This window comes from Lynx canadensis, chromosome X (assembly GCF_007474595.2).
Source record: "Lynx canadensis isolate LIC74 chromosome X, mLynCan4.pri.v2, whole genome shotgun sequence".
Lineage (NCBI taxonomy): Eukaryota > Metazoa > Chordata > Mammalia > Carnivora > Felidae > Lynx > Lynx canadensis.
The window spans coordinates 20,421,695-20,447,820 of record NC_044321.2 but is presented as its reverse complement, the minus strand read 5'-3'; the positions used below and the strand labels follow the sequence as shown (position 1 = coordinate 20,447,820).

The window sequence follows — 26,126 nt, the reverse complement described above, 5'->3', positions numbered from 1 at the left end:
TTTAAGGAAAAAACACCCTCCTTTGAATTTTACCCTTAATACAAACAACTGGATTAGAAGCTAAGAAAAATAAGAAGATGAGGAGCTGAGAAGCACTACATTTATTATTTTCTGAAGCACATGTGTACATATACATGTTCCATGTTAAAAGAGAATTCACTAAAGTAGGTAAAACAGATAATTTCATCAAATTACATCACCTTGTTTCCCAATTTATACACTTCTTCCAGATTGGTGCTATTGGTGTTTATCATAATTGAATCTGTATCTCCATAAATAACTTCAAGATTCATCTAACAAAAAGCAAAAATTATAAAAGTTAACAACAAAAACAGAGTGATCAGCATAAACAAAACTCAAGATTACCCATACTACAGAAATTACACGTTCCACTGATTTTTCAAAAGCTTATGTTTATTCTTGTCCATATTGTCAATATGTCCATATTGTCCATATCTTGTCCATATTGAGTACAATCAATAAACCAATAAACCCATAAACCAATAAACTAGAAAGGAAAGCCACTATCACATTAAGAAAGTCTACCTAATTTTCTTAAAACAGACAGTAGAGTGGCAGGGGAAATGTCTAGTTTCAACTGAAACAAACTGTGGAACTGAATAATATAAAGGAGGATAAGAGACTAGGAAGGGGGGGTGTCTATATCTATCCACTGTATCATGAGCTTAGTGGTCACAGCGATTTATAAAGCAGAAACATAATGGGTTTTTAAAATGCAGGGGCACAAATCCATATGAAATTTGTAACAGTTTCAAACAGTATTTAGGAGAATACGAAGAGTGCCAAAAAAAAATCAATCATAACAAACAACACTACAGCACATACAGTATAAAGGCCTGGAAGTAAACTCTAATTAGCACTGTTACTAATTTGCTTGAAACACTCACATATAGGCTTCAAGCAGCGCCTAGATCATATCAGTGTTAGTAAAAGAAAAAAGCTATAATCCATTAGCAGGGATTATAAACGTAAACTAGGCATCCTAAGAAGCCATTTCCAGTCTGTTTGGGTTACAATTTTCCTTGAATACAAAAACGTCACCAGGTATGATATTTAAGAGTCAATGTATGATGAAAATGCTCAGCATTACCTTCTGCACCATCTCTTTTGTATGCATCAAAATCTAAATGAAATAAAAAGTCAAGATTAGTACATAACATAGTTACAAAACCATAAACATAAGTACACAGAGATAAATATCCCAATGACTGGTCATATATTTTAAAGCTCTTGATGGTTTTCCAACCACAACCCTCAAAATAACAGTAATATCAACATAATCTAAAAGTAAGGTGGCCTCTATGCTGATTCACAGCCAGAGATATGTAAGTAGATCTACTGTAAAAATCTACTCAAGTTCTATCTTTAATAAACACGTGTAATAAAAACATCCCATTATGATAAGGCAAAGAGGTAAACTAATTCTCATTATTAATATTTAAATATAACTATGTGGCTTAAAAAAAAAAAGCTTCACAGAGCATTTCAAATCTGGCAATTCTTACCCAGAATGTTAAAAATTAGTGGAAAAAGAGGGGGGGAGCCTGGGTGGCTCAGTTGGTTAAGCATCCAGACTCTTGATTTTTGCTTGGGTCATGATCTCACGGTTGTGAGATCAAGCCCCATGTTGGGCTCTGCACTGGAGGCATGGAGCTTGCTTGGGATTCTCTATCTGCCCCTCCTCTAATCATGCTCTCTCTCACTCTCAAAATAAATAAATAACCTTACAAAATGAAAAAAAAAGTGAAAAAGATATATACACAGTAGATTTAAATTTCTTCTCTCGACTGTAAATTTCTTAAAGACAGAGAGTAGACCTTCACATATTCTCTGGAGTTAGCACAGTGCCCAGGCCAGAGGCAGGGCTCAGTAAGTATTCAATGAATAAAGACAAACATCTACATAATATCTGTAGATAGTTCTGTCCATTGGCCCATATAGCTGCAAACTGGAAACATGTATTACAGAGCCCTATTAACCCTGAACTTAGAATTATCTTTCACATCTACCCCTGACTTTCCATTTCCACTGTTTCCTCCCCTTTATTACAGTCTAATTTTGCTCAGGCATTCACTGTCCTTTGTTCTTAGGGAAGAAAGCCCTTCCTCTGTCCTGGGGGTGGTGGGTGGTGGTGAATATGGATCAGGCTAATCAAGGTTTTCTTTTTTTAAACGTTTATTTATGTTTGAGAGAGCAAATGGGGGAGAAGCAAAGAGAGAGGAAAAGAGAGAATCCCCAGCAGGCTCCACACTGTCACCACAGAGCTCAACCTGGGGCTCGAACTCACAAAACATGAGACCATGACCTGAGCTGAAGTCGGACCCTTAACTGACTGAGTCACCCGGGCGCCCCTAATCGATGGTTTTAACACTGGCTGTACGGTGGAATCACCTGGGGAGCCATAAAAACAAACAGACAAACACCAATACCCGGCCCTCACAATGTTCTGGAAAAAGCTCTTCAGGTATTTATGTTGCAGGCCAGGCTAAGGACCACTGGCCTAAGATAATCATGATAATGCCCTTCTGAAAAGTTTTTAGTTGACAGTTTGTCCCCTCCCTAACTAGTCCACAAGCTCCTGGAGGCCAGAGCACATGTGTGTGCCTAACTCCAGGCTTCACATGTAACAGGTACTCAAAAAACTGTGTGCTAGTTGAGTGACGGTTCTCATAGTAATCCCAATTACTTTTCTGAAATTCAGTTAACTCCTAAAAAACATTCACACTCCTCCACCTCACCTTCTTTTTTAAACATTTAAATTGCAGAGAAATGCATTGTGGGAGAATATATGACAATTCCTTTGGGAAGAGGGCAATAACGAGATCAACCAACTTAATCATCGTGAGGACAGAACTGCTCATCACAAGTTCTCTTCACCCTCCGCCCCTCCCACCACACTAAGCTTAGCCTTCCTCATCACAATGGACAGCTCTATAAGGTAACCAGTACCTAAGTAAAAATACCACAGACACCATCCGTCAACCTTTCACTGAAACTCCACATAAGTGGTAAGCAATTTCCTCTACTCTTCTTTCACACCATGAACGAAACCTACTATGTTGTCCTTGAGCGTACCTTCAACGTGTAGTGGCAACCTTCATCCTCCATCAACCGCCTCTATTCTCTCCTGCCACCAACTCACAACCATTTCCAAGCACAATCTGAGGGCTGCTACCAAAACAATTTTCTCTTTGGTGGCAGAAACCTCTTGTTGGATCTGTTGTACAAAAAATGGTAGAAAACTAAGCAAAAGGGGCGCCTGGGTGGCTCCCTCGGTTAGGCGTCCGACTTCGGCTCAGGTCATGATCTCATGAGTTCAAGCCCCGCGTCGGGCTCTGAGCTGAGCGCTCAGAGCCTGGAGCCTGCTTCCGATTCTGTGTCTCCCTCTTTCTCTGTCCCTCCCCCACTCATGCTCTGTCTCTCTCCCTCTCTCAAAAATAAATAAGCGTAAAAAAATAAAAAATAAAAAAAAAGAAAGAAAACTAAGCAAAATATAAAGACTATACCATAACTGCTTTGTTTTCACCCTAATACTTTATCTTAGAGATTATTCATCTACACATAAAGACCTGCCTTATTCTTTTTTAACAACTATACAGTGTCAATCGATGATTTAACTAGTGCTCTACTAATAAACACGTAGGTTGTTTCTGATCTTTACCTGTATAACCACACTTCAACAAATAATCCTTATACACATGTAACCTGCCAGTAACAAGATAAACTCCTATAAGACTTACTGGGTCAAAGGTTATATCGGTTCAAATTTTTTATAAAGATAGCCAAATAGCTCTCAACCGACGTGACACCAATTTCTGAGGGTAGTTTTATCACCATCTTTCCAAGGGACCTCAACAGTAGCTTTTCAGTGGACCTGAGCTCCATCTCAGGCTCCAGGTCCTTAACCACAGCTCATCAACTCTTCAGTCCATTCAATAGGAGACCCGCAACCAGGCTGAGCCTGACTTTTCATGCTTCTTCACTAAGCACTTCTGGGTGGTGGGTACCAGAGGGCCCTGTCCAGACTTATGCTTGCCCAAGCGCTAACGAGGATGACCAGAAAGCCACCCTTGATTCAAACTGTTCACTGGGAGGGCTCAGCTGTTAGGTGCCCTGTGGGCTACCAAACTCTTAGTATCTAGCAGAGGTCCTGGTGCACAGTGGCTATTAATGAATATTTGTAAAATGCTGAATGACTAATGCTAAGGAGTGGGCAGTATTATTAATCCCATTTTACAGTTGAGTAAAATTAGGCTCTACCATCTTACCCAAAGTAACAGAAATAGGCAACAGCTTGATCTAGAAACAGGACCTTACGTCTCATTTTCTTTTCAGCATATTTCGTTGCCTTGTTAAAAAGCCCATACCACATGAATGTTCGGGAAGCCAACAGACAAAAATATATATACATCACGGGTATTTCCCCCATTAAGGAAATTCATTTCTAAAAGAAGCCACAAGTATCAAGAAAAGTCTACTGGACACAAGGTACAGTGATTACAAGATGTCCGTTTGTAAGTTCACTTCAAATTGACAAGCCTAATATTAAAGCTCCCCGTTCTGACAGAAAATCATTTTCTAAGTGCCAACAGCTAGGAAACAGGGCTATAAAGGCTTGCTAAATTCATTAATAAGGCAGTCTGCAGTTATCTGATTTCACAGCAACACCTGCATATTTATCTACTCATTACCAATTGGATGATGGAATTTTTTCAAGCACATTTCAAAAATCTGCCAACTTCAAGTGTAAAAAAATAAACTTTGTGGTTAATTTTTCCCTTAACAAAGTACAGCTGTTGAGAATAATTGTTCAAGATCTTACCCTGTAATGTCAACTGCAGCAGAACAAAGAGTATTTAATTAGCAAATCTATCCAGTAATTCAACACCTATTATATAAAATGCCTTCGTGATTTTATTCAGGATAATTTGCTAAGAGGGTTATTACTGACATTCAGATGGAATTTAAAATTCCTACGCAAGTCGAGTCATAATAGCAGTAATGATCTCCCCAATCAGGAGATTCGGTGTCACACAAGGCTCTCTTGCAATGCAGCAGCCGATTTCCTGACTTCTTAATTCCTGGGCTCAGCTCAGTGAGAGCCCTTCATGCCGATATTTCAGTCAGCAATACATCTTTAATGGGACTCTATTAAAATAACTAGAACAAAAATGACTTTTTTTTGGTTAAAAAGAATGACAGCACTGCCATCATATCAATCATTGCAGGCTTTGCAGAACAGTGCCGTTAGGGGAAAAGAGGAGGGGGAAACAGGAAAGGAGTGGGGCTGGGGGTGGGGAGAGCAATAATTAAAATAATACGAAAAAGTATTTTAACCCCAATCTGAGCCTCTGAAGGCTGGTGGAGGGTGGTGGGGACTAAAAGGAAATGTAAAGTGTATTTTAAAAAACTTTTCAAAAAAAAAATAATGTATTCAGGAATACACCCACGATGTGGTTTACTAAGCAAAAAGAGCAGGTTTATGATGCCGGGTTTAACAGCAGCAGCAACCCTAAGCCCAACTACTACTGACGTGTGTATTTACAGGTTCCCCTAACAGGGTCAGGATAAAGCTGGGCTCCTTACTTTCTGCCAGGACGGAACACGTGTGTCTGGCAATGCATTTAAAGGTTACAAAATGGTTTCAGATGCTATTACAGACTAACACTGTGCTTATTAATGCTACAGAGGAGCAAGAAAACGCCACTTTTCCACAGTTAAAAACAAAGTTTCAAGCTCCTTTTCCAAAAGCACAGGTCCATCACAGTGATATCTACTAACAAGAAACCCACTTTGATGACAGATGATGGTCGACGCTGCAGACGCTCAACAGAAATCTTACAAGTTAAGAAAATGTTGGGAAAGGTCAAATCCTAAACAATGCATGAAGAGAATGACAACTGAAATCTCAATGGCTTTAGGATTCTTCTGTTACTGATGACATAAAATTAGAAATAAACTGGAAAGGCTTTTTAAAAAAATACATTAGCATAAGAGGGGTAGCAAAATGAATGGTTTTGAAGGATAGGGAAGAGAAGAGTAGAAGAAATATAAATATTATGATATGTGGTAATCCAACCATTATGTAAGCTTTCCTAGTCCCAATTTCAGCAGTTTCCAAGCAGGACTCTGTGATACTCAGTTCTCCCACTTGGCAAACATGTATCTCATCCTCATTATATTTGACTGTCTTTTTCTTATTTTCCTTTTACCTGTTATTCCTAGATGTGTGTCTTCTCTATAAGATGTTCAAGGAGCATAGGCTATGGATTTAATAAGCAGCCTACTTTCTGTCTTCACCACTTAACATTCCTGTCACACTGGGTTCCTTCCTTATTACCTTAAAACCGGAGTTTTACCTTCTGTGAAACTGGGATTAAAACTACCACCCAGGTCCCTGAGGTAGATGGGAATAAGAAATCTGTGCTGAAAACGTGGTTAGCAAAGATAAAACATTACACAAATACAAGTTTAGAAAAAAGTTGGGGGTTGGAGCACCTGGGGGGCTCAGCTGGTTAAGGGTCCGACTTCAGCTCAGGTCATGATCTTGCGACTCGTGAGTTCGAGCCACACATCAGGCTCTGCACTAGCAGTGCTTGGGGTTCTCTCTCTCCCTCTCTTTCTTTGCCCCTTTCCTACTTGCACTCTCTCTCTCTCTCTCTCAAAAAAAGTTGGGGGTCTGAAATGTGAGTACTGGTCTAAACTGCCAATTAGTAGCTAAGTGATTTAGAAACAATCTGAGTTTTCTCTCTAGATCTTAGATTCCTCATTTCTAAAATGAAAAGGCTGGGATTCCTCCCAGATGCAAAAATCTAGAATCCAAGTTTGACATGTAAAAATACCTCTTCCTTCTATCTGGTTGTTTTGTCTTTCAACCATATTCATTTCTTTTTTTTTTTTTTATTTTTTTTAATTTTTTTTTTTTAATTTATTTTTGAGACAGAGACAGACAGAGCATGAGCAGGGGAGGGGCAGAGAGAGAGGGAGACACAGAATCTGAAGCAGGCTCCAGGCTCCGAGCTGTCAGCACAGAGCCCAATGCAGGGCTCAAACTCACAGAGTGTAAGATCATGACCTGAGCCGAAGTGAGACGCTCAGCCGACTGAGCCACCCAGGCGCCCCCATATTCATTTCTTTAGTATTGGGAAAGGAGGCACTAATATGTCCAACAAAGACCATCAGCATTACAAGAATATATCATATCCTAGGTTACTTTTGAAGGCTATGTGGTTGTAAAATAACTAGAAATATACAGGTTCTGACAAGTTCTCTGCATATAGCTTTATGCACTTAGCATAACTGGGTGGGTATATGTACAAAATATAAAACATTTGACACCCTCTGCTGATATCTCCCCCTCTTGCTCAGGAGAATACACACACATACACATATATACATCAGGGTTTCTCAACCTCAGCACTACTGATTGACATTTTAGGCTGGAGAACATTTTGTCACGGGGGGCTGTCCCCGGCCTCTACCCACTAGATGTAAGTAGCATGCATGTGCGCGCCCAAGTGCTCTCTCTCTCTCCAGCTGTGACAGCCAAAATTATCTCCAGATATTGCCAAATGTCTCCTGGGGGTCAAAACTGCCCCTGGTTGAATAACACTTTCTCTCTCCAAGCCCATTTTCCACCGTCTGTCCCACAAGCATTCATTCCTAAACTGCATCCATCTTCTCCAAACCCTCCCCAGCTCCAAACACGAGAAATGGCCCCTCCAAGAGCCTCGAACTGAAACAAAGGGCTGACTTCCTTTCTAATCCAACGAACTAACAAGTCTCACATAAGACTCTGTCTTTCCAGGGTGGCTTCCTGCCAATGTGCTCTCCCTCCTTCTGGCCCTCACCACTCAGACTACCTTGTCTCCAGCTTCACGACCTTTCAATTCATTCTTCACACTTTTCCAGTGTTCTTTTTCAAATGCACTCTTAGCAATGAAATTCAAATCCCTTAGCTTTGACCCAAGACTCATGATGTACTTGAAGCTGACCTCATCTTCGAATGCTTCCCACATGCATACTTCAACTCAACCTTCCTGAAATATTTTGAGTTCCATGGAGGAGCCATGCTCTTTTCTTGCTTCTGTGCTTTTCACATGCTGTTTCTCCACACTGGTCCAAAGTGTGGGTTCAGAAGTTAGGCTGTGTAATGGTTAATTTTATGTGTCAACTTGGCTAGGCCAGTGATAACCAGTTATGTGGTCAAACATAAGTCTAGAAGGCTTTCTTGTTTTTGTTTTTTTGTTTTGTTTTTACATGAGACCAATATTTAAATCAGCAGACCTTGAGTAAGCAGTTTACCCCCCACCATAACGTGGGTGGACCTCACCCAATCACTTTCAAGGCCTTAAGAGAATAAAGAACGAAGTCCCCTGAAGAAGCTGCAGATTTCAGACTGAAGCCGAAACATCAACTCAGGTGCTGTGTGTTTGGGTTTCCAGCCTGCTCACCTGCCCTGAGAGTTCAGTCTTGCCATCCCCTACAATCACATGAGCCAATTCCTTAAAATCAATCATTCAATTAATCAATCAATCACTCTCCCCTCCCACACCCTCCCCACCCCTCCCCCCCCACCAAAATGATTCTGTTTCTCTGCAGAATGCTGACTGATACAGGCTACTTATAAGTTCAAAACCTAACAGCACTGCTTAAAAGCTGTGTGACCTCAGGCACACAATATAACCTCTCTGTGCCTCCAACTCTTGACTGTAAAATGGAGATGATAACCACAGCTTCCCTACAAGATGGCTACTGTGAACATTAAATGTAACATATGTAAACTATTTTCTACAGTTCCTGGTACATAAGTGCTTATAAACATTAGGTATTATTATCACTTAAATGTCTACTTATTTTACAAGGAACTTCACACCATCAGAGAAGCCTCTCTGGCCTCCCCAACTAAATGAAATTAAGGAGTACATTATTAGTCCAATTTAGCCCTCAAAGTCCTCTGTGTATACTCAGAGCACACCGCTCTAATACAAAGGTAAGTAAGACACTATAAGCAAATTATAAACAGAGATCATGTCTTAGCGATTAAACCTAACACAATGCCTGGCACAGGGATGCAATAAACATTTATCTTTTATGTTCTAATAAAAGGAGGCAAACCCAGGTGGTCTAACATGAGAAGAGCAAAGCAATGAACTGATAAATCCACCTCCACAACAAATGGACCCTAAAGGTAGTTGCAGTAAGTGGCAATTAAACCCATATACAGTATGCATTTAAAAGCTAACTCTTTTGGGGTGCTTGCGTGGCTCAGATGGTTAAGCAGCCAACTTCGGCTCAGGTTATGATCTCACAGTCTTCGGTTTTGAGCCGCGCATCAGGTTCCGTGCTGACAGCTCAGAGCCTGGAGCCTGCTTCAGATTCTGTCTCTCCCTCTTTCTCTCTCTGCCCCTACCCTACTCATGCTGGCTCTCTCTCTCTCTCAAAATTGAATAAACATTACAAAAAATTATAAAAGCTAGCTCTTTCAGGGGCTCCTGGGTGGCTCAAGTTGGCTGAGCGTGTAGCTCTAGGTATCGGCACGGGTCACGATCTCACAGTTCATAGGTTCCAGCCCAGTGTTGGGCTCTGTGCTGACAGAGGAGCCTACCTGGGATTCTCTCTCTGCCCCTGCCCTCCTTGTGCACTCTCTAAACAAATAAACAAACAAACAAACAAACAAGCTTTAAAAAATTGTTTAAAAGCTAGCTCTTTCCGTGCAAGAAGTGAAAAGTGAATCCGTTTTAACCCCACCTTCAAGCACAATGCATGTTAGATAAACAAATATTCACTCATGAGAAATGAATTTCTACCCCAATGATAAAGCCCCATTAAATATAAACTTGACTAAAAGTGTAACTCTCCTACACAACTCTTTCCAGATAAACTGATTTTCTTTTAAATCCATAATTTACAACCTAGACATTCCAATAGCTCATGTGTAAAGAATATAAAACACACTGAATAAACAAAGCTTTCTGAAAGGTTTCTCCTCCCTAACACATATATTTATAATATTTATGAGTATCTCTCGATTACTGCCCTAAAATGTGTCAAGGCTCTAATATTGACTTAAAAACTTAAAATACTATGGTCTGTGGCACTGTGTGAAATGGAAAGTGAACTTCTCCCTTCTCTTCTCATTTCTTGCCCTGAAAGATTTATTCCTCTTGTGGACTTAAAAAAAAAAAAAAAAAGTTTGACTTTTAAAAAACTGTTTTCACCTTTTTTTTTTTAATTTTTTTTCAACGTTTTTATTTATTTTTGGGACAGAGAGAGACAGAGCATGAACGGGGGAGGGGCAGAGAGAGAGGGAGACACAGAATCGGAAACAGGGTCCAGGCTCTGAGCCATCAGCCCAGAGCCTGATGCGGGGCTCGAACTCACGGACCGCGAGATCGTGACCTGGCTGAAGTCGGACGCTTAACCGACTGCGCCACTCAGGCGCCCCCTGTTTTCACCTTTAAATAAAACTTCCTTTCACAACATTCTTACTCTCTGTTCCTCCTCCACACCAACCTCCATCCAGTTCAGAAACTCATGTCCCCTAGGCTTCACTTGAACTTCTGTGCATTACTGCCATACTTGGGATTATCTCTGACACAGGACCCTGGAGAGTGTGCAGAGCTGGCTTTAAAGCACACTTGAGCTAAATCTACTCACTGACACAAGAGTTCAAGTGTGAGCCTACACTCTTAAATACTACATCTCCAAAAAATACCCAAACCCTAAGACACCAAGGTTGAAACTTGGAGCAGGAGATATTAACCTAAGGTCAAGAAATGTGAACATTCTTGAAACCATAAGGAAAAATTTGAATGCGTGCTTACATGCGTTTTTCTAGGAAGAGGGTCCACATTCCATCAGATTTGAAACTGTGATTCATTTAAATTTAAGTACCGCTGAAGATGCTCCAATTAGCTGGAAGAGTCGAGCTTTCAGATTTCTCAGAATTCACATAATGTCCATGAGACTAGAAACACCCCTACACAAAGGTCTCTGCCTCCCGCTTTGGAGCTGGGTATTTTCAGCCCCTACCAGTGTTATTTCCCTCACAAGAAAACACGGACACGTCAAAAGGCTCAGATTTGGTTCCCTGATTGACTCCTCACATAACTCATCTGGGAGGCTAATTAAGACACGGCCAAACTATGTCCGCGCTTTAGTGAACATCGGCGCTCAGGCAAGTTTCACACACCCTGATTAAAATTGACTCAAAGTGTCTTACTTCAGTAATCACTTAGACGGAATGAATTTTACATTAGTGGGATCAAGCATGCACCAGGCCTCAGTGGAAATGAAAAGGGCTTATAGTAATAGGATTTATAAATCCACCCATTAGGTTAATGGCTAAATGATTTACATGTAACTTTCTCCCCCACTCCGCCTTCCCTCACCCTTTAACTCAGTAAAAACTATGCTTGGCATTTTCCACTGCAGTGCCATACACAAAGGAAATAGCCTTTCTATTTTGGGACATACTAATTTCTAATAATGGCTTGGGTAGCTACCATTAACTCTTTCAAAGCACAAATAATTGACTAATAAAATTAAGTATTCTATAAGGCCTGAAAGTGCTTAATTGATCATAATTGTCTATTTGAGAAGAAGGCGTCAGGCTGGCTATGCTCAGATAATGAAGTTGGGCAATTCTGAAGCACTGCAATCAAGATAATACTTACAGCTAAAAAGGACATTAGCATTTTCTAGAATCTGCAACATTTTCGTTATAAGTGAGGTCATGGGAATATGTGACTAGAAAACTTTGTGCTCCCAGCCCCCACAAATGGAAAATTTAGCAGGTTTTCACTTATCGTTACTTAGTACCTGGCCTAAAGCTCAACCCTGGCAGAACAGCTAGGTGGTGGTCTGGCGGACAACTTGAAGCTAAGAGGGCGGCCAAGGTGTTACTGTCCTTATTTTCATGGAAGCATTTTTAATTTCTGGAAAGCTCCTTTTTACGATTGGTGTGTGACAAGATGTCATGGCACAGTTCATCATTACTCTCTGCTCTGGGAAGGTCAGAGGCAGAACTTTTTAAACCCAACACGTGGGATGGGGGGCAACTCCCTAGCTCAGTACCAAAAATAAATACGACATTTTGATTCGATACTGCCTGTACTTGCCATATGCTCTCTTAGAAAAAACTATTATTTATTATTTTAGCAAATGCTATCCTTCGCCCTCCTGTTTATTAGCAGTTCAGAAAACAGATCCTAGGAGCTACCTATGATTAAAGTATGGAGGGTTCCCGCTTCAACGAAAAAAATCTTCTCACAGATAGTCTAGTTTTAGGGAAACATAACTGTGTTCACTTCTCCAGAGACACATGTGTTACAGACACATGTTCAGGCATGCCTCTAGAATAAATATATTTAAGGATCAATCAAATAACGTTTTCTCATATACCCATCACTCTTCCTCCTATCCCATCAGCTTCTATTTTTCTCCAGGAAGTATACAGAGAAATTCTGAAATCAACGGGTATCAGGTTTAGAAGTCATTTAGGATGGAGGTGCAGAATATGACGGAGATAACAGATCAATACAAAGACTATACAAGATCTGGCTCCTTATGACTTTAAAAAAAAGAAAAGCACCTTTACTTGGGGACGTCATTGTACTGCCTCTCTCTAATGTGGCCAAGGCTCAAGAAGGTGATATGAATTGTAGGAAGCACAGTAATTTTCTCATCATTTGCAATCTCAAAAAGGAACTGCTTCATTCACTTACCAAGTATTTACCGAGTACTTCTCGTGTCCTAGGTGGAATGGAACACAAAGGCAAATGATTCCCATACAATGTCTTCCCTGTCTAGCGTGTAACATCTAGCGGAGCAGAGAACCAAATATGTGACTGGGAAAACACACACACACACACACACACACACACACACACACACACACCCTTAACAGGGGCTCCTTATTAGGGCCTAAGAGGCAAAGGAAGATGGGGGAAGAGTGTTGGTGAGGATCCCAAGGACAAAGAGAAACTCAATGGTGATTAAACAACATTAAACTTTACACAATTTTAAGGTTTTTTTTTTGTAACAGAAAGCAAATAAAAATATGGCTAAGTCTAGAATGCTCAAGAAAGTGGGGAGAAGGCAGGAGAGAGGCCCAACTGCAAAGGGCCTTGTAAGCCACATTAACAACTTTAAACTGGGGAGTGCCACCACCAGATTGACAAGTTAAAGAAGTCTCTCTGGCTATAAAACACGTGGAGAATACGTATCAGCCGGGGGTGGGGGGGGGGTGGCGTCCACGGGGAAGTAACGAAGCTTACACAGCATAATAGCTGTAGCCACGGAGAGACTCGCAGGCATTTAGGAAGTGGAATCTACAGGACTCACCACCTGACTGGATTTGGGGCATGAGGAAGGGGGAGAGGAGTCAGGTATGATACCAACGTTCCTGGCTTAACAACTGGGGAGACAGTGCCTGTCACTCACTGAGACCGGGAATCCGGGAAGGGGAACGAGCTGGGGAGCAGAACCTTAAGAGCAGTTTTGGAATTGATGAATGCACTATGCCTGGGGACACGTGAATGAAGATGCCAGGGAGGCAGACGGAAGGTAAGGTGCTCAACGGAGGAGACGTGAGAAGTTTTGGCCACAAGAAACGCAATGCCATAAATGAATAAGAAACAGAGGTGCCATAAATGAATAAATCATAGCAATGTCAGGATGCAGACAGAACCCATCGGAACAGAGGGCGGAGCTCACCAAGGGACAGCAGGGGAAAAGGGAGACAAGGCACACCAGCACCCAAACCACAGTAAATGGGCTCCGTGGGTCCCTCGATTCCTCACTCCTCCTCCAGAACCTTCCTTTCCCTTTCAGCTCTCAGATCTCCATTCTTGCTGTCACAATTGGCAGGTGTCGCACGAACCAGCGGACACTGGCAAATGTGACGCAGGCTGCCACAGACAGCCAGGCACCACACGCTGACCTTTAACGAGACCGATCCCAACAGGTGGCTAGCGCCTAATACAAATAATTGTATCAGCCCTCCAAACAAGGTCAAAGAAGAGGGGGGGCACCTTGCCTTTTCTCGAACAGCCACAACAGCCAAAGGCAGTGGCTCCCCTCCTTGAGGCGGGGATAGGCTCCACAGAAGACTGACCGTCAATCAATTCACTTCACAAGAGCCTCCTCCAAGCTCGGGCATAGCTGTCCCTTCCCTGCCTCTCTCCTGCATCCAGGCGGGGGAAGGAGTTGTGCCTCTCTTACGGAGAGTTTGGGGCCATTTGTGAGCAGTTCTGACTCCTACTTGTCCAGTTAAAAAAAAAAAAAAAAAAAAAAAAAGAGCTACGGAGGAGGGGTTCCTCTGTTTCCAAATAACATTCTTCACACTCTCTGAAAGAAACTAAGTCATAAGTGATTAAATTAATTGCCTTGGTTGCTAATTTGGTTTTGATAACATCAAATGTCTCACGGTTCTCATGTACCTTTGACCTCAGAGCAAGCTACTGTTGTGACAGAACAGACAGCTGTAGGCCAGGGGGTGGAAGGAGGCTCGCACAAACTCCTGAAAGAAAACCGCCTCGATCGGAGCCCAGAAATTCCACCGGGCGCTCAATGGCCAGGAGCCCTGTGCCGGGCAGTAGGGCCCCATGTACCGACCTACAGCCCTTCTCCTTGGCTTTCACACACAAAACGAGATCTTCCTTTCCTCAAAGACAACCGCCTCTGCTCTCCCCCTCTTAAGCCCTGTGACTGCCAACGGCACGGCTGCGACCAGCCGCACACCACCGGCGCGCGGGTGCCCGGATCAAGATCACATTCCTGGCAGCTGCACAAGAGCCGCCGCTTCAGCTGCTTCTCGGTCTTTATTTTGAAAAGGCAGGATGGGCTCAAGGGCATGGTGGCCTGTCACACAAGAAGAGACGAAACATTAAAAAAGATAAAACCCAAACCTCTGAGGGGTGTGCAGACTCACAAGAGCCTGCAAACCGAACGAGAGCTTCAGAAAAGCGCGTAGGGCAGTTTACAAACTGGTCAGGAGTGTGTGTGTTTCTCTGAGTGACACGACGGGGGGGCGGGACTGGTTATGGGATTAAAGAACAGATCTAACTATAGGTCAGTTCTTAGTCAATGGGACTAAAACAAATGAATTCCCCTGCTACTAATTTGGAAAACAATTATTTTCAGAACTCTGAGCCCAGAGCATTAAAATATTGGGATGTGCTGCCAGGGCCAAAGTGACCTACTTAATCAGTCCCCAGAACCAAGAGAGCATGTAAAAATTAAATATAAATCCACAAAACTTAAAGAGTATGGTTAAAGAGAACTTACCTATGCAGAATACAAAATGTGTTCTCTTTTTCCCCCTTTACCACCACCATTACCACCAGATCATTCTTGACTAATTCTTAGAAGCTGAAGACCAACTTGGATTTTGATGTATAAACTGCTTTTGACGATATTTCATTTTAAACAGATAAACACTTAAAAAAAAATGCAAGCCGAAGACACCCTTTTGAGAAACCAAGAAAACAGATGTGGAAGCCGTTTGTTTAGATGAAGAGGAATTTTCGCTTTTATAGGAATACAATGATTCATGAAGAGGAAAAAAGTCTGTCATCAAGTTTACTTCAATAGATACTCTTGGGTTTGAGGCAGCTTTCTAAATATGGCCATTGCTTTTCTTCACATCTCATCTCTCCTGAAATATCTCAAACTACCACTAACAAACATTACATTTATTGTCTTTGTTCTTTTAAATTTTTTGCTTAGTTAATATATTGTGCAGGAGGAAAAAAAAACCCGACAACTCTGGTACTACAGCATTACGTACTTGTTTTTATTGCTTAGGTAGCTGGACAAAATACCTTCTGCTTTTGCGACTTACCAGAAACCAGCCAGCTTGAGACTGTGAAAACATCAGGAATGCCAAAAGCCATGACAGTAAGTTCAGAACTAAGAGCTTTCCTGAACTCCAAAGGAGATGGAATTAAATAAAAAAATTGTGAAGTTTTTGCAAGAACTTTTAGCCAAGAGGATAATCTGTTTTCTTCGGTTGTGTGCTTAATGGAGGTACCAAGACTAAAACAGGGGAAAAAGGCCAAAGAAGGGGGGCTGCTGCGGGGGGCACTGGGTTCAACCGAGACAGACGCCGAAGAAACTCCTCTCCTCCCGTGCTGTGCCGTATACCCATGTGCTTGCACCCTCTGTTCCTCATCCACTGGCTGCTGAGCCCACGGAGGCTCAGTGGGTCTGTGTCCAGGGCACACTTCGGATTCACAGGCACGAAGCCTGCAGCCATGAGGGCTTCACCTTCCATGTGCCTCTGCCTCCTCAACAGAATAATAAGGCCACATCAGCCAATATCCCTCCATTGGTTTTGTTTGATAAACAAAAACATCACACCTCACAATTCCCTACCCCTTAAGATTCTGCTACGATGCCAATTAAGTACACAGAAAAAAAAAGAAATCAACTCTTTTCTGTAATATCCCCATGTGCCCATATTTTACATTACTTCCTGTAGCTTATAGTTCAAAAATAGAGGTTTTAACCTATCCTCAATCTAACAACCTAATTTTGAAGACGCATTTTCAAAATACACATACTCCTGCTATGAGCTACAGCTCAGTCTCGGAACCCACCCTTAACAGACGACAAAATTCTGTATTCATGCATACATACCTATTTTTTCTGGGCAAAGAATCCACAACTATCACCCAATCCTCAATGGGTCATGGTCTCAAAAAAATTAGCCTCCCTCACAGAACTTGTAGTGATTTCATAATTACATCAGTCCTCAATCTAAGCAGTTACCTGGTGTATTTCATAACCATGGCTTCTCTTGATTTATCCAAGAGGCTTCCAAAGAGGAGCAACCTGTTTGGCTGGCTCCAGCACCACTTATAAACCCTTTGCTTATCATCCTAAGAAAGAGTGTCAACCATCAGTCACAGGTGAGGGGACGAAGACAAAAGATGAGCCTTAACAAATCTGTGAGCACTACTATTATCGTTACAGAGACAATGTGTAGTTTCGATTAGGTGGGTCTAAAGGTTGGTGAGTTTGCTGGCTGGCTGCAAGGAATCTGACCCATCACAATAACTTTTATAGTTTGTTTAGTCAACACATATTGACTTTCTACTACATGAAAAGTATCCTTACAGGTGCTGGGATGAGACCAAGGGAAGGACATGATCTAATTTTCAAACAACCCCGCAGACACGGACAATGGGTTGTGGGGAGCAAAGAGGAGAAGCGCCAGTCGAGAGGAGTGATGCTACGGGCATGGGAAAAGGTAGTAGCAGCAGGGCGGGATGGGAAGTAGAATCAGGACACACTAAAGGTTGAGATGTAGGAAGTGGGGAAAAGAGAGAACTGTGGTGCCTCTTAAGTTCATTATGAGAGAGCAAAGCGTGTTTGTGAAATTAGTAGCAATACAGCTGTTTTTAAAAAAATCGAAAAGACTAGCTATAAAGTTGGACTGCAGACATTCTTGTACCAGTGTTTACAAGTCTTAATGGTAGGCATTTCAAGATGTCACCGCCCTTAAGGAACTTAAAAGATAAATGTGATCACTTCCAACCAAGCAGTTTTGACTGTCTGTAAACAAAAGGAACAGAACTCAAGAGTTGTCTTGCAGGAATGTAAAAACAGGATGACTGAGCCAATCATACCAAGTGCCATACCAATGGACTGATCGATTAAAACCTTCTCTTTGGAGGCTCGCTCCGGTCTTCAGCTGAGTCCGAAAACAGAAGCAGCTCTGGGTGCATGCAGGGAATAGTACCTATGATATTAAAAGGGAGGTAGGGCAGTGCTCATGAAAAAGCAATGGGATGAATGGTTTCTGACCCCATTATTTAAATGTCCTTGTACCTACCTAGTGTTATCTTTAAAAAAAAAAAAAAAAAAAAGAACCATGAGGAACAAAGGTCCAGTACAGACATGAAGTCTGGAAACCTGGGATCCAGTGAGTTTTAGTGGCACAGCCAAGCTGTCCTTTAAAGCCTAACTCTCTCTGTAATTTCTTTGTAATAATAATTTGTAATAAAAATATATAAGAATCTCACCTCTTCCCTTCCCACCGGTGCCTTTCTTTCTATTACTACGATTTCAATTAAGCATACTCATTCACTTGACAAATATGCAGTCTGTACTGCTCAAAACATGGTGCTTATCTCTTAGAATATAAAATGTACTCTGTGCTCTTGCAGACCCTGTGATCTACACATCCCAAATGTCCACAATGGTCTCATTTCTTCTTTATCTTTTAAGGGCTCGACCCCTCCACCTCATGTTCAATGTGTAAAACCTATGCTGCCTTGTAGCTTCATTCTCAGAACTCAACTCCATTCATTCTTTCAAAAGCTGGTGGTCTCTTCTCACTTCACATAATGGTCATTGCTTAGGTGAGACACTTCAACAATCACCTGAGCACCTACCCTGACAGAATGAATAGGCACTTCACTGTTTCCCCTTCATCATCAGTAGCCTCCATCAGATCCTAATGACAAAGCCTATACATGAACACACCTCTAGACACTGTCAAATTTTCCACCGTGGGCAAAATGACCCCCTGGTGAGAATCTCTAACCTCTAGCAATGATTCTCTATGCACATGCTTGGGCGGAGACTGATTTGCCATAAAGCGTACTGATTCCAGACATATGCCTATGGTTGTCAAGATTATTTAGTGCACAGGACTACATTATCTAAGATGGATTTTTCCACGTTTAGACAAACATATAAAGTCTCCAAATATGCCAGATAGCTTTCCTCTGCACATCTAGGTGCACTCTCCACCCTGCTCTCGGGGTGGTGGGGGGGAGGCTGACCTAATGGACTATATCCCTCATCACCTAATTTTCAACTGAGTGTGACTAATGGAGAACACTGTATAGATCAGGAGGGAAATGAGGACCGGCTATCGATGTCCCTGGCTTTTTTCCCTGAGGGGGCATGTAGGGACTAGCTAATTCCATCCACCTAGGATCATGAGGCCCTCTTCACCCAAATCCCTTTTTTGGGGTTAGGTATGTGTTCCTCCTCTTTCACCGGACAATCTAACACCCCCACTGTAAATGACCCCAGAGTTGGCATAATTCTCTTGTGATTTACAGGGGGATCGTGCCCTCATTTTGGTAAACAATCTCTTTATCAAATCTTTCTATTAATCCCAATGTCATCTCTTTCCTACTGGGGCCCTGACTGACACACCAAATACATTTTTATTTATTTTAAATTTTAAAAACCAGCAATTTAAAAATGTTCCCCCTTGAAGCCCCATTCTCCTAAAAACACATTCCCAAGAGGCACTGCATCTTGAAGATCTAGGCTTTTAAGGTTTGTGAAGAAGATACACTGTGAGCTTTCTTCAAAGAGCAAGTGTATGATATATCTCTTTTACTATTACATATTAACTAAAATGTTCAAATTTCCACTTCTTTTAGCCTTACCTTACTGCAAAGAAAAAGAAAAATAGTGAACACTATAATAAAAGAACACTACCTTCCACCTTATGGTCTTGACAACTGGACAATTATCGCATAATTATTTTAAGGTAACTGACGCCATTATTTTTCCCTTTACATATTTAAGGCCTCTAATTACATTGTACATTAACACCGAGGACCGGGACTATTATCTTAAAATTGTTTCCCTCACACTTACTCATGCCTTGCAATAGTTCCTTTAAGAAACAAAATATTCAAGGGGTGCCAGGGGGGGAGGCGGGGGGGCTCAGTTGGTGAAGCAACCCACTCTTGGTATTGGCTCAGGTTGTGATCTCGTGGTGGTGAGATCGAGGCCCACGTTGGGCTCTGTGCTGAGCATGGAGCCTGCTTGGGATTCTCTTGCTCTCCCTCTCTCTCTGCCCCTCCCCCTCTCATGTTCTTTCTCTCTCTCAAAATAAATAAACATTAAAACAATATATTAAGTATTTGCTGACAGTTGGAAATAGTATCAACAGAAAGAGAACATGAGGAAGCAGGAAAGCTAGTCCCAAAAGCTACGCTCCCTTACTTTAGGATTTTCTTATCTGCCTTGCCTTACCAAAAGATTTTGTCACCAGAAGAAAAAGAAAAGCTTCACTGCAAGGTGAATATAAATTCTAGGAAAACAGCTGTATACCCATCAAGATTATTTTCCACAAGTAGCCAACAAGAAACAGAATTTACAACAGAGACAGGAAGAAGGGTAGGTGGAGTTAGAATAGAAGGAAATGAGGAGGCTCAACAAGAATTAATTACTGGTAATTACACATGCTACAGCCTCTCTTCTTTCTCCACCCTCTAGCTAATCAACAGTGGGAACAGATGTGGTCTGTGGTATTGGGGAGGGGGGTGCTTAACAGCTGTTGGGAGAACATGACATTAAAAAGCAGCCTTGTCCACAGAAACCCAAGAGTTTCACTGTTTGAAAGAAAAGAGGTAATGAATAATGACCACAGTCTTACTTTGAACTTCAACCTCTTCCGGCCAATAATACAAAAGTTCTTGTCCTGATTTCTGATCACCTACTGCAGTATGTTCCCTATTTTCTATTACAAGAGTGCCTCAATATTGGAATCTGTTTCATGTGCCTTATCCACGTACTCCTGAAACCAGTACAGAGATCCAACCACTCCTTATTGAATAAGCAGTCAATAAATCTTGACTATGGTAATGATAATTAGAAGGCAAACTCTGAAAGTGCCCACTATAGGGAATACCAAATTAGGGTGAAATAATCCCCAATTTGCTACACTCCTTCTGGATGCTCTTCTAGGAGATGAGAACTCTGAAAACAATGTGGAAATCAGAACATTCCAGTTTGCTTCTTTAAAAATTTCAAGAATGTAGCATACTGTCATTGCATACAATCTTTCCTAAAAAACAAAAACACAAACTAAAGCCCAATAATAAATTTAAAAACAATACCACAATCACGGCTTTAACAAGAAATGTATTCACTTACCCCCAGGGCCCAAGGAATGCAGATAGGGGGCGCAGACCTGCCTTCAGGAACTATCAGGTGACTGCTACCTATGATCTCAAACGCCTGTGCTGGAGTACCTGAGAAAGTTCTTGTGTGTGGAACCAATTAGGTTCCAAAAAGCTGTAAATACGTCCATTTGTTCACAAATCCCAAGTGGTACTCAGTAAGTGACTGGTTCTGCCACTGACAGCAAGTACACTGACTGACTGCTTTTGCCAAAAGAAACGTGCAACTATGTTGGAAGCTTTGCAAGTTCTTGAGTAGCTTAACAATTAAAGTTCTTCTTGGCATAAATGTTATTTATGTACTTGGGTGTGAGGTGTATATACACATGGAATGTTTAAGAGGGTACATGTTTCACAGGCACTTGCAGGATACTATACTAATCTCCTATATCTAATCTTATTAAATTGAGTTTGCATATTCTCAAATTCTGTGTATTTTTGGGGCAACTTCAAAAATTTCATTCAGTTTCAGTATACGCATGAATATACGCAGTATACTGCAAGAACTATGATTCAATCCCGTGGGGGATAATTAGAGAAAGACGGAGCTGGGGCAGGGAAGAGGAAAGGAAGGTAAAACCTAATGGCAGAACAGGAATAAAGACTTTTGGAATGAACCCATAGGAAAAATACAAGAAGGTGAGCACAAAGCACAGCTGGGAGGGACTCACAACTACACCCTGCCGGCATCTCAGAGCCAGCAGTGGAGGTGGGGGGGGCCTGGGGAGAGAGGGACATGCAGATTTTGAGTCTGAAAACTAGGAATGCCCTGAGCAGCTAGGTAGAAAACCAGCTGTGGGAGAGGAAGAGAGATGCCTCAACGCATGCTTGTTCTGCAACCAAGCAAATGTTCTATTAAACAAGGGATGGTAAATGAACATGAATATACAGTACCCGTTACTACTAAATAAGAGTATACATTAAAGGGCTGTTTGTATTACACTGAGATTATTCAAGTGCATATAAATACTGCTCTTTCTTAAGAAATTCCATAGATCCGCTCTCACCTTCAGAGCCCCTGTGACTATACTTTCCATGTGGTCTCAAGTTCTCAGGCTTACATTCTACAGCCATGAGTTTTCAGAAACCTCTTCCTCCTGGTGAGAAAAGGACTATACCTTCCTTTGCAATTCAATGGGATGAAGCTATTCTTTCTGGCGTGCTCTGCAAACCCACCTTTTGAGCCCTAGAAATAATTTTAATCATCTGCAGAAAAGCGCATAAGAAAGTTTAAATTAATCCTTCATCCTAAATTATGTTGCTTTTCTGCATCAGCAAAGACACATTACCATGCAAAATAATGAGTTTTTTTTTTTTGTCTGATAGAGAATATATTTGGGAGAGAAATGGGAGTTTCTGGCAAAAAATAAAGGCTTCATTACTTCAGCTTTAAATGTAAATTAGGCACTCAGCAGCATGCAAGTTAGGACAATTTTCCTTACACAAGATAAGATGAATTATATTTTATTCCTTAGTTCTTAACAAGAGTCACTTCCTTAGACATACCTAACCCTTAAACAAAGGCTGTTCTTTGTCACAGCTAGGGAAATGTTTTTATTACTGATGTTCTTTAAATATGAATAAAAATCTCTCTTCTATACTCATGCTCATAACAAGCTGCTACTTAGGCAAAGAATATCTAAAATGCATATAGAAATAAAAGGGGGAATATTTGCTTTCTATGTGAACAGTACACCTATCACCCCAACTAGTGGAAAGGCCTTTAAAAAACAACTGTCCTCTGAGGCTCTAATACTGTCTAACTTTGCAAGAAAGTGATAGCTTTTGAAAGTGAAAAAGACATTAAACACACATCCGATTGTCCAGAATCACACCAACATAACAACTACCAGTGTTCTGTGGGGTTTTGCTCGTTTTTAAAAGGTGATCACTTCTCTGATATTCATACAACTTTCTCCCTCTGTCTGGAACTCAGTGTATCAAAATGTCTGTTCTGCAAAGCCCCTGAACAAGACCCAACCAACCCAGTTCTTCACCAGTGGCCTTCAGTAAATAGCCCTCACCATTATATTAAGCACTCAGGAGAACATTCTTAGGCAGGCAAGGATCAAAGACGTTTCTCTGAGTGTTTTGTCCTAGTTAACCTGAATACATTACAAGACACTGCATCTTTAAGCCTCAAGTTCCCTGAACCACTTAAGGCAAAAATATAGTCCTGAGATGTTAGTCTGGAATTTTCCTTTAGTTCTGCACAACCTGAATATATAAGTTCAGAAAGAAGAAAAAGTCAAGGAAATATGCTCGACATTTTATTAAGTTAACTCACAACACTTTCTATCCTAACATGTGATATCAAATTTTTAATATCAACTTTACACTTGAGAGATTCTCCAATTGTCAAATGCCTTTTCAAGCAAAACTCTCTAATATTTAAGACGATGAGAGTACAATTGACCTAAATTTTAGCATCATGGAATCTCAACTATGTGAATCATATTAAGATTGTTACTTTTTCTTCGTATATGTTGGCTGTGCCTTTTCTAAGTAGTGCAGAATCCTGTTCCTGTACCAATTTTTCTGCTGCACTGCAGCAAATATCCACACAAGGGAAGAGAAACTTGGCATTTATTTTTGCTATTACAGAAGTTTCTACCTATAACACCTAAACACATAGGAAGTACCAAGAAAATTAAACGTTTATGTATATTTTTAAAAGTATACTTAAAATATTTTACATCATATAGACAGGCTAGGTAAATGTATTTAGAAACATACATCTTACAAATAAAATTATAAACAATGGCAGAATTATGTGATAGTCTCTCCCCACCCAAAACAAGGTTAAGTTAGATTTTCTGGAACAGAATCATCCAATAGTACTTCCTGTAGTGACAGAAGTGTTCTGTATCTGCAGTGTCTCACACGGCAGCCACAAATGACTAGTGAATATTTGAAATGTGGCTAGTGTGACTGAGGAATTGAATTTTTAATTTTATTTGGTCTTAAATAATGAAATAGCCTAATGTGGTTAATGGCTACCAGGCCTATATATAGAGACAATGAAACATGGCTAGTGTGACCGAGTAAATGAATTTTATTTCATTTTAATTAATTAAAATTTAGATTTAAAAAGTCACCTGTGGCTAATGTCCATCAACCTGGCCAGTGCAGATCTCGAACAATGATAGCTACAGAAGTAATGTGTATAAAGAAAGCTGCTATTAACTGTAATGTACTTTAAGAATAAATGGTGGGGTGGCCTGGGTGGCTCAGTCAGTTAAGCGTCCGACTTCGACTCAGGTCATGATCTCACAGTTCGTGGGTTTGAGCCCTGCGTCAGGCTCTGTGCTGACAACTCAGAGCCTGGAGCCTGCTGCGGATTCTGTGTCTCCCTCTCTCTGCCCCTCCCCCTCTCATGCTCTGTGTCTCTCTCTCTCTCTCTCTCTCTCTCTCTCTCAAAAATAAGCAAACATTAAAAAAATAAAATACAAAAAGACAGGGCAGTCACCACCCAAGAGTCAGACACTGAATCTTAGTTCTGCTTTCCATCTCAAATCATCAACTCGGTGTTAAGAAACCTTAGAGGTATAGTCTAAGATTTCACAGAACTAAGTTTATCTGTAAAAGGGGGAACTTTGACACTTCAAAGGTGACAAACATTTTCCCATTTTTCAGGCCAAAAATTTATAGTATGATAGAGCAAAAGTTATGGCTAACTAAAAACAGAAATGATTACCAGCATACATATACATTACATATTCTACATGTGAAATTCAAATGAGGTAATTCAGATGCAAAGGCCACGTAAAACACGACAAAGCACTACACACGCATAGCATAACTGCTGGTCTACTACTGTTAACAATCTTAACTTCAAGAAGCTTGCAGACTGGTACCTGCCAAGGCCTTGGTGGCTGCCCACAGGTTTTGGTGGACATATGGACAGTTGGTATCACTTCGTTTCAATTAGTGAAAACTTAAGAACAGATGTAGATAAATGTGGTGATCACTGGGTCTTAACACTGTTTTTCATCATAAATTCAGCGGTCCTTTGATGATGGACAGCGGGTACAGACAATAAATGAGGGAACAATGTAAGACTCTAATGTGAAATTGGCTCACAATTCCAAGGTTTGAATCTCTATTATATACCGTCATGCATTCCTCCTTGAAGGCAACTACTTGTCATGTTTCGTGGATCTTTGACATGAAATTCTAGTATATTCTTTAACTTTAAAAAATCAAACATGTATGTTTGAGTTCTAGGACTCCCTAGGTTTAAATTTAGATTTTTCCTACATTTTCAAATAAATTCATTTTACCTCCATTAGGACATATTAGCCTTTCCCACTGAAACAAGGTCTTACATAGGGACTGAACTTAAGAACAAGGGTATGGCATCAGTTAAGTTATATGAAAGACAGAAGCGAAATCTTCTATAACCACCTAAACGGAGTATAACTATGTTATTGGCAGTACATGAGAACAATGATACGGGATTCACACATCCCTTCCAGACCATGAAAAGAAGGCAAAAAAAGGCCACCCTCTGAGCTTAAGACCTACTTACACAATGGATATGAGAGCACTCTGCTGACAACAACCAAAAGACTGTATGTGTATGCACCCAGACCCAGAATTTGAAAGCCTTTGAAGGTTTCTAATGGTAATCTAAGTGTATTCTTAGGAAGCATTCCCAGGATGAGTTTGCCACTTAGTAAAAAGTGTATTACAGTTTAGTTTGAAAGAAATTGTGTAAACAAAGGAAAATGGTCAGCATTGAAATAAGCCCCAAGAACCAGACACTGGTAAGCTTTACCACTCAGCATTATTCAGGGGGAAACCCAAATAGTCCCTGTGGCAGGTGTATCCTAATCACGGATTATCTAACCAAGTCCCTTTGTTTTGATTCCATTCTCACCAAGCAACCTTGTGATTGTAATTTGGCTTCCCATGTGGCTTGTCTATAAAGAGAAAATGCAGTAATCTCTCAGTTCAACCTTACCAGTCTAATTAACAGCTGTAGTGCTCATTTCAAATGAACAAATTGGCAGTAGGGCACGTACATGTGAGTCTGACCATCCGCAGTGTGCCAAAAAGGTCAGATTTCTCAGCCTTTAAGAATATGAGCTCCTTGTTCATCACAACACTTCCGGTGCCTACAACAGGGCAGGGCTCGTGTTAACTGCTCAGTAATCATCA

General features: G+C 41.0%; 1 protein-coding gene across 1 annotated transcript in view; it reads right to left on the bottom strand.

Annotated features, from left to right (window-relative positions):
* Positions 1-26,126, bottom strand: part of POLA1 (DNA polymerase alpha 1, catalytic subunit) — a 303,264-nt gene that overhangs the window by 185,028 nt on the left and 92,110 nt on the right. Inside the window, exons 27-28 of the mRNA XM_030305566.2 lie at positions 1,112-1,144; positions 201-293 (exon numbers count right to left, since the gene is read on the bottom strand). Coding sequence (XP_030161426.1) covers positions 201-293; positions 1,112-1,144 — 126 coding nt within the window. The remainder of the gene's footprint in view (positions 1-200; positions 294-1,111; positions 1,145-26,126) is intronic.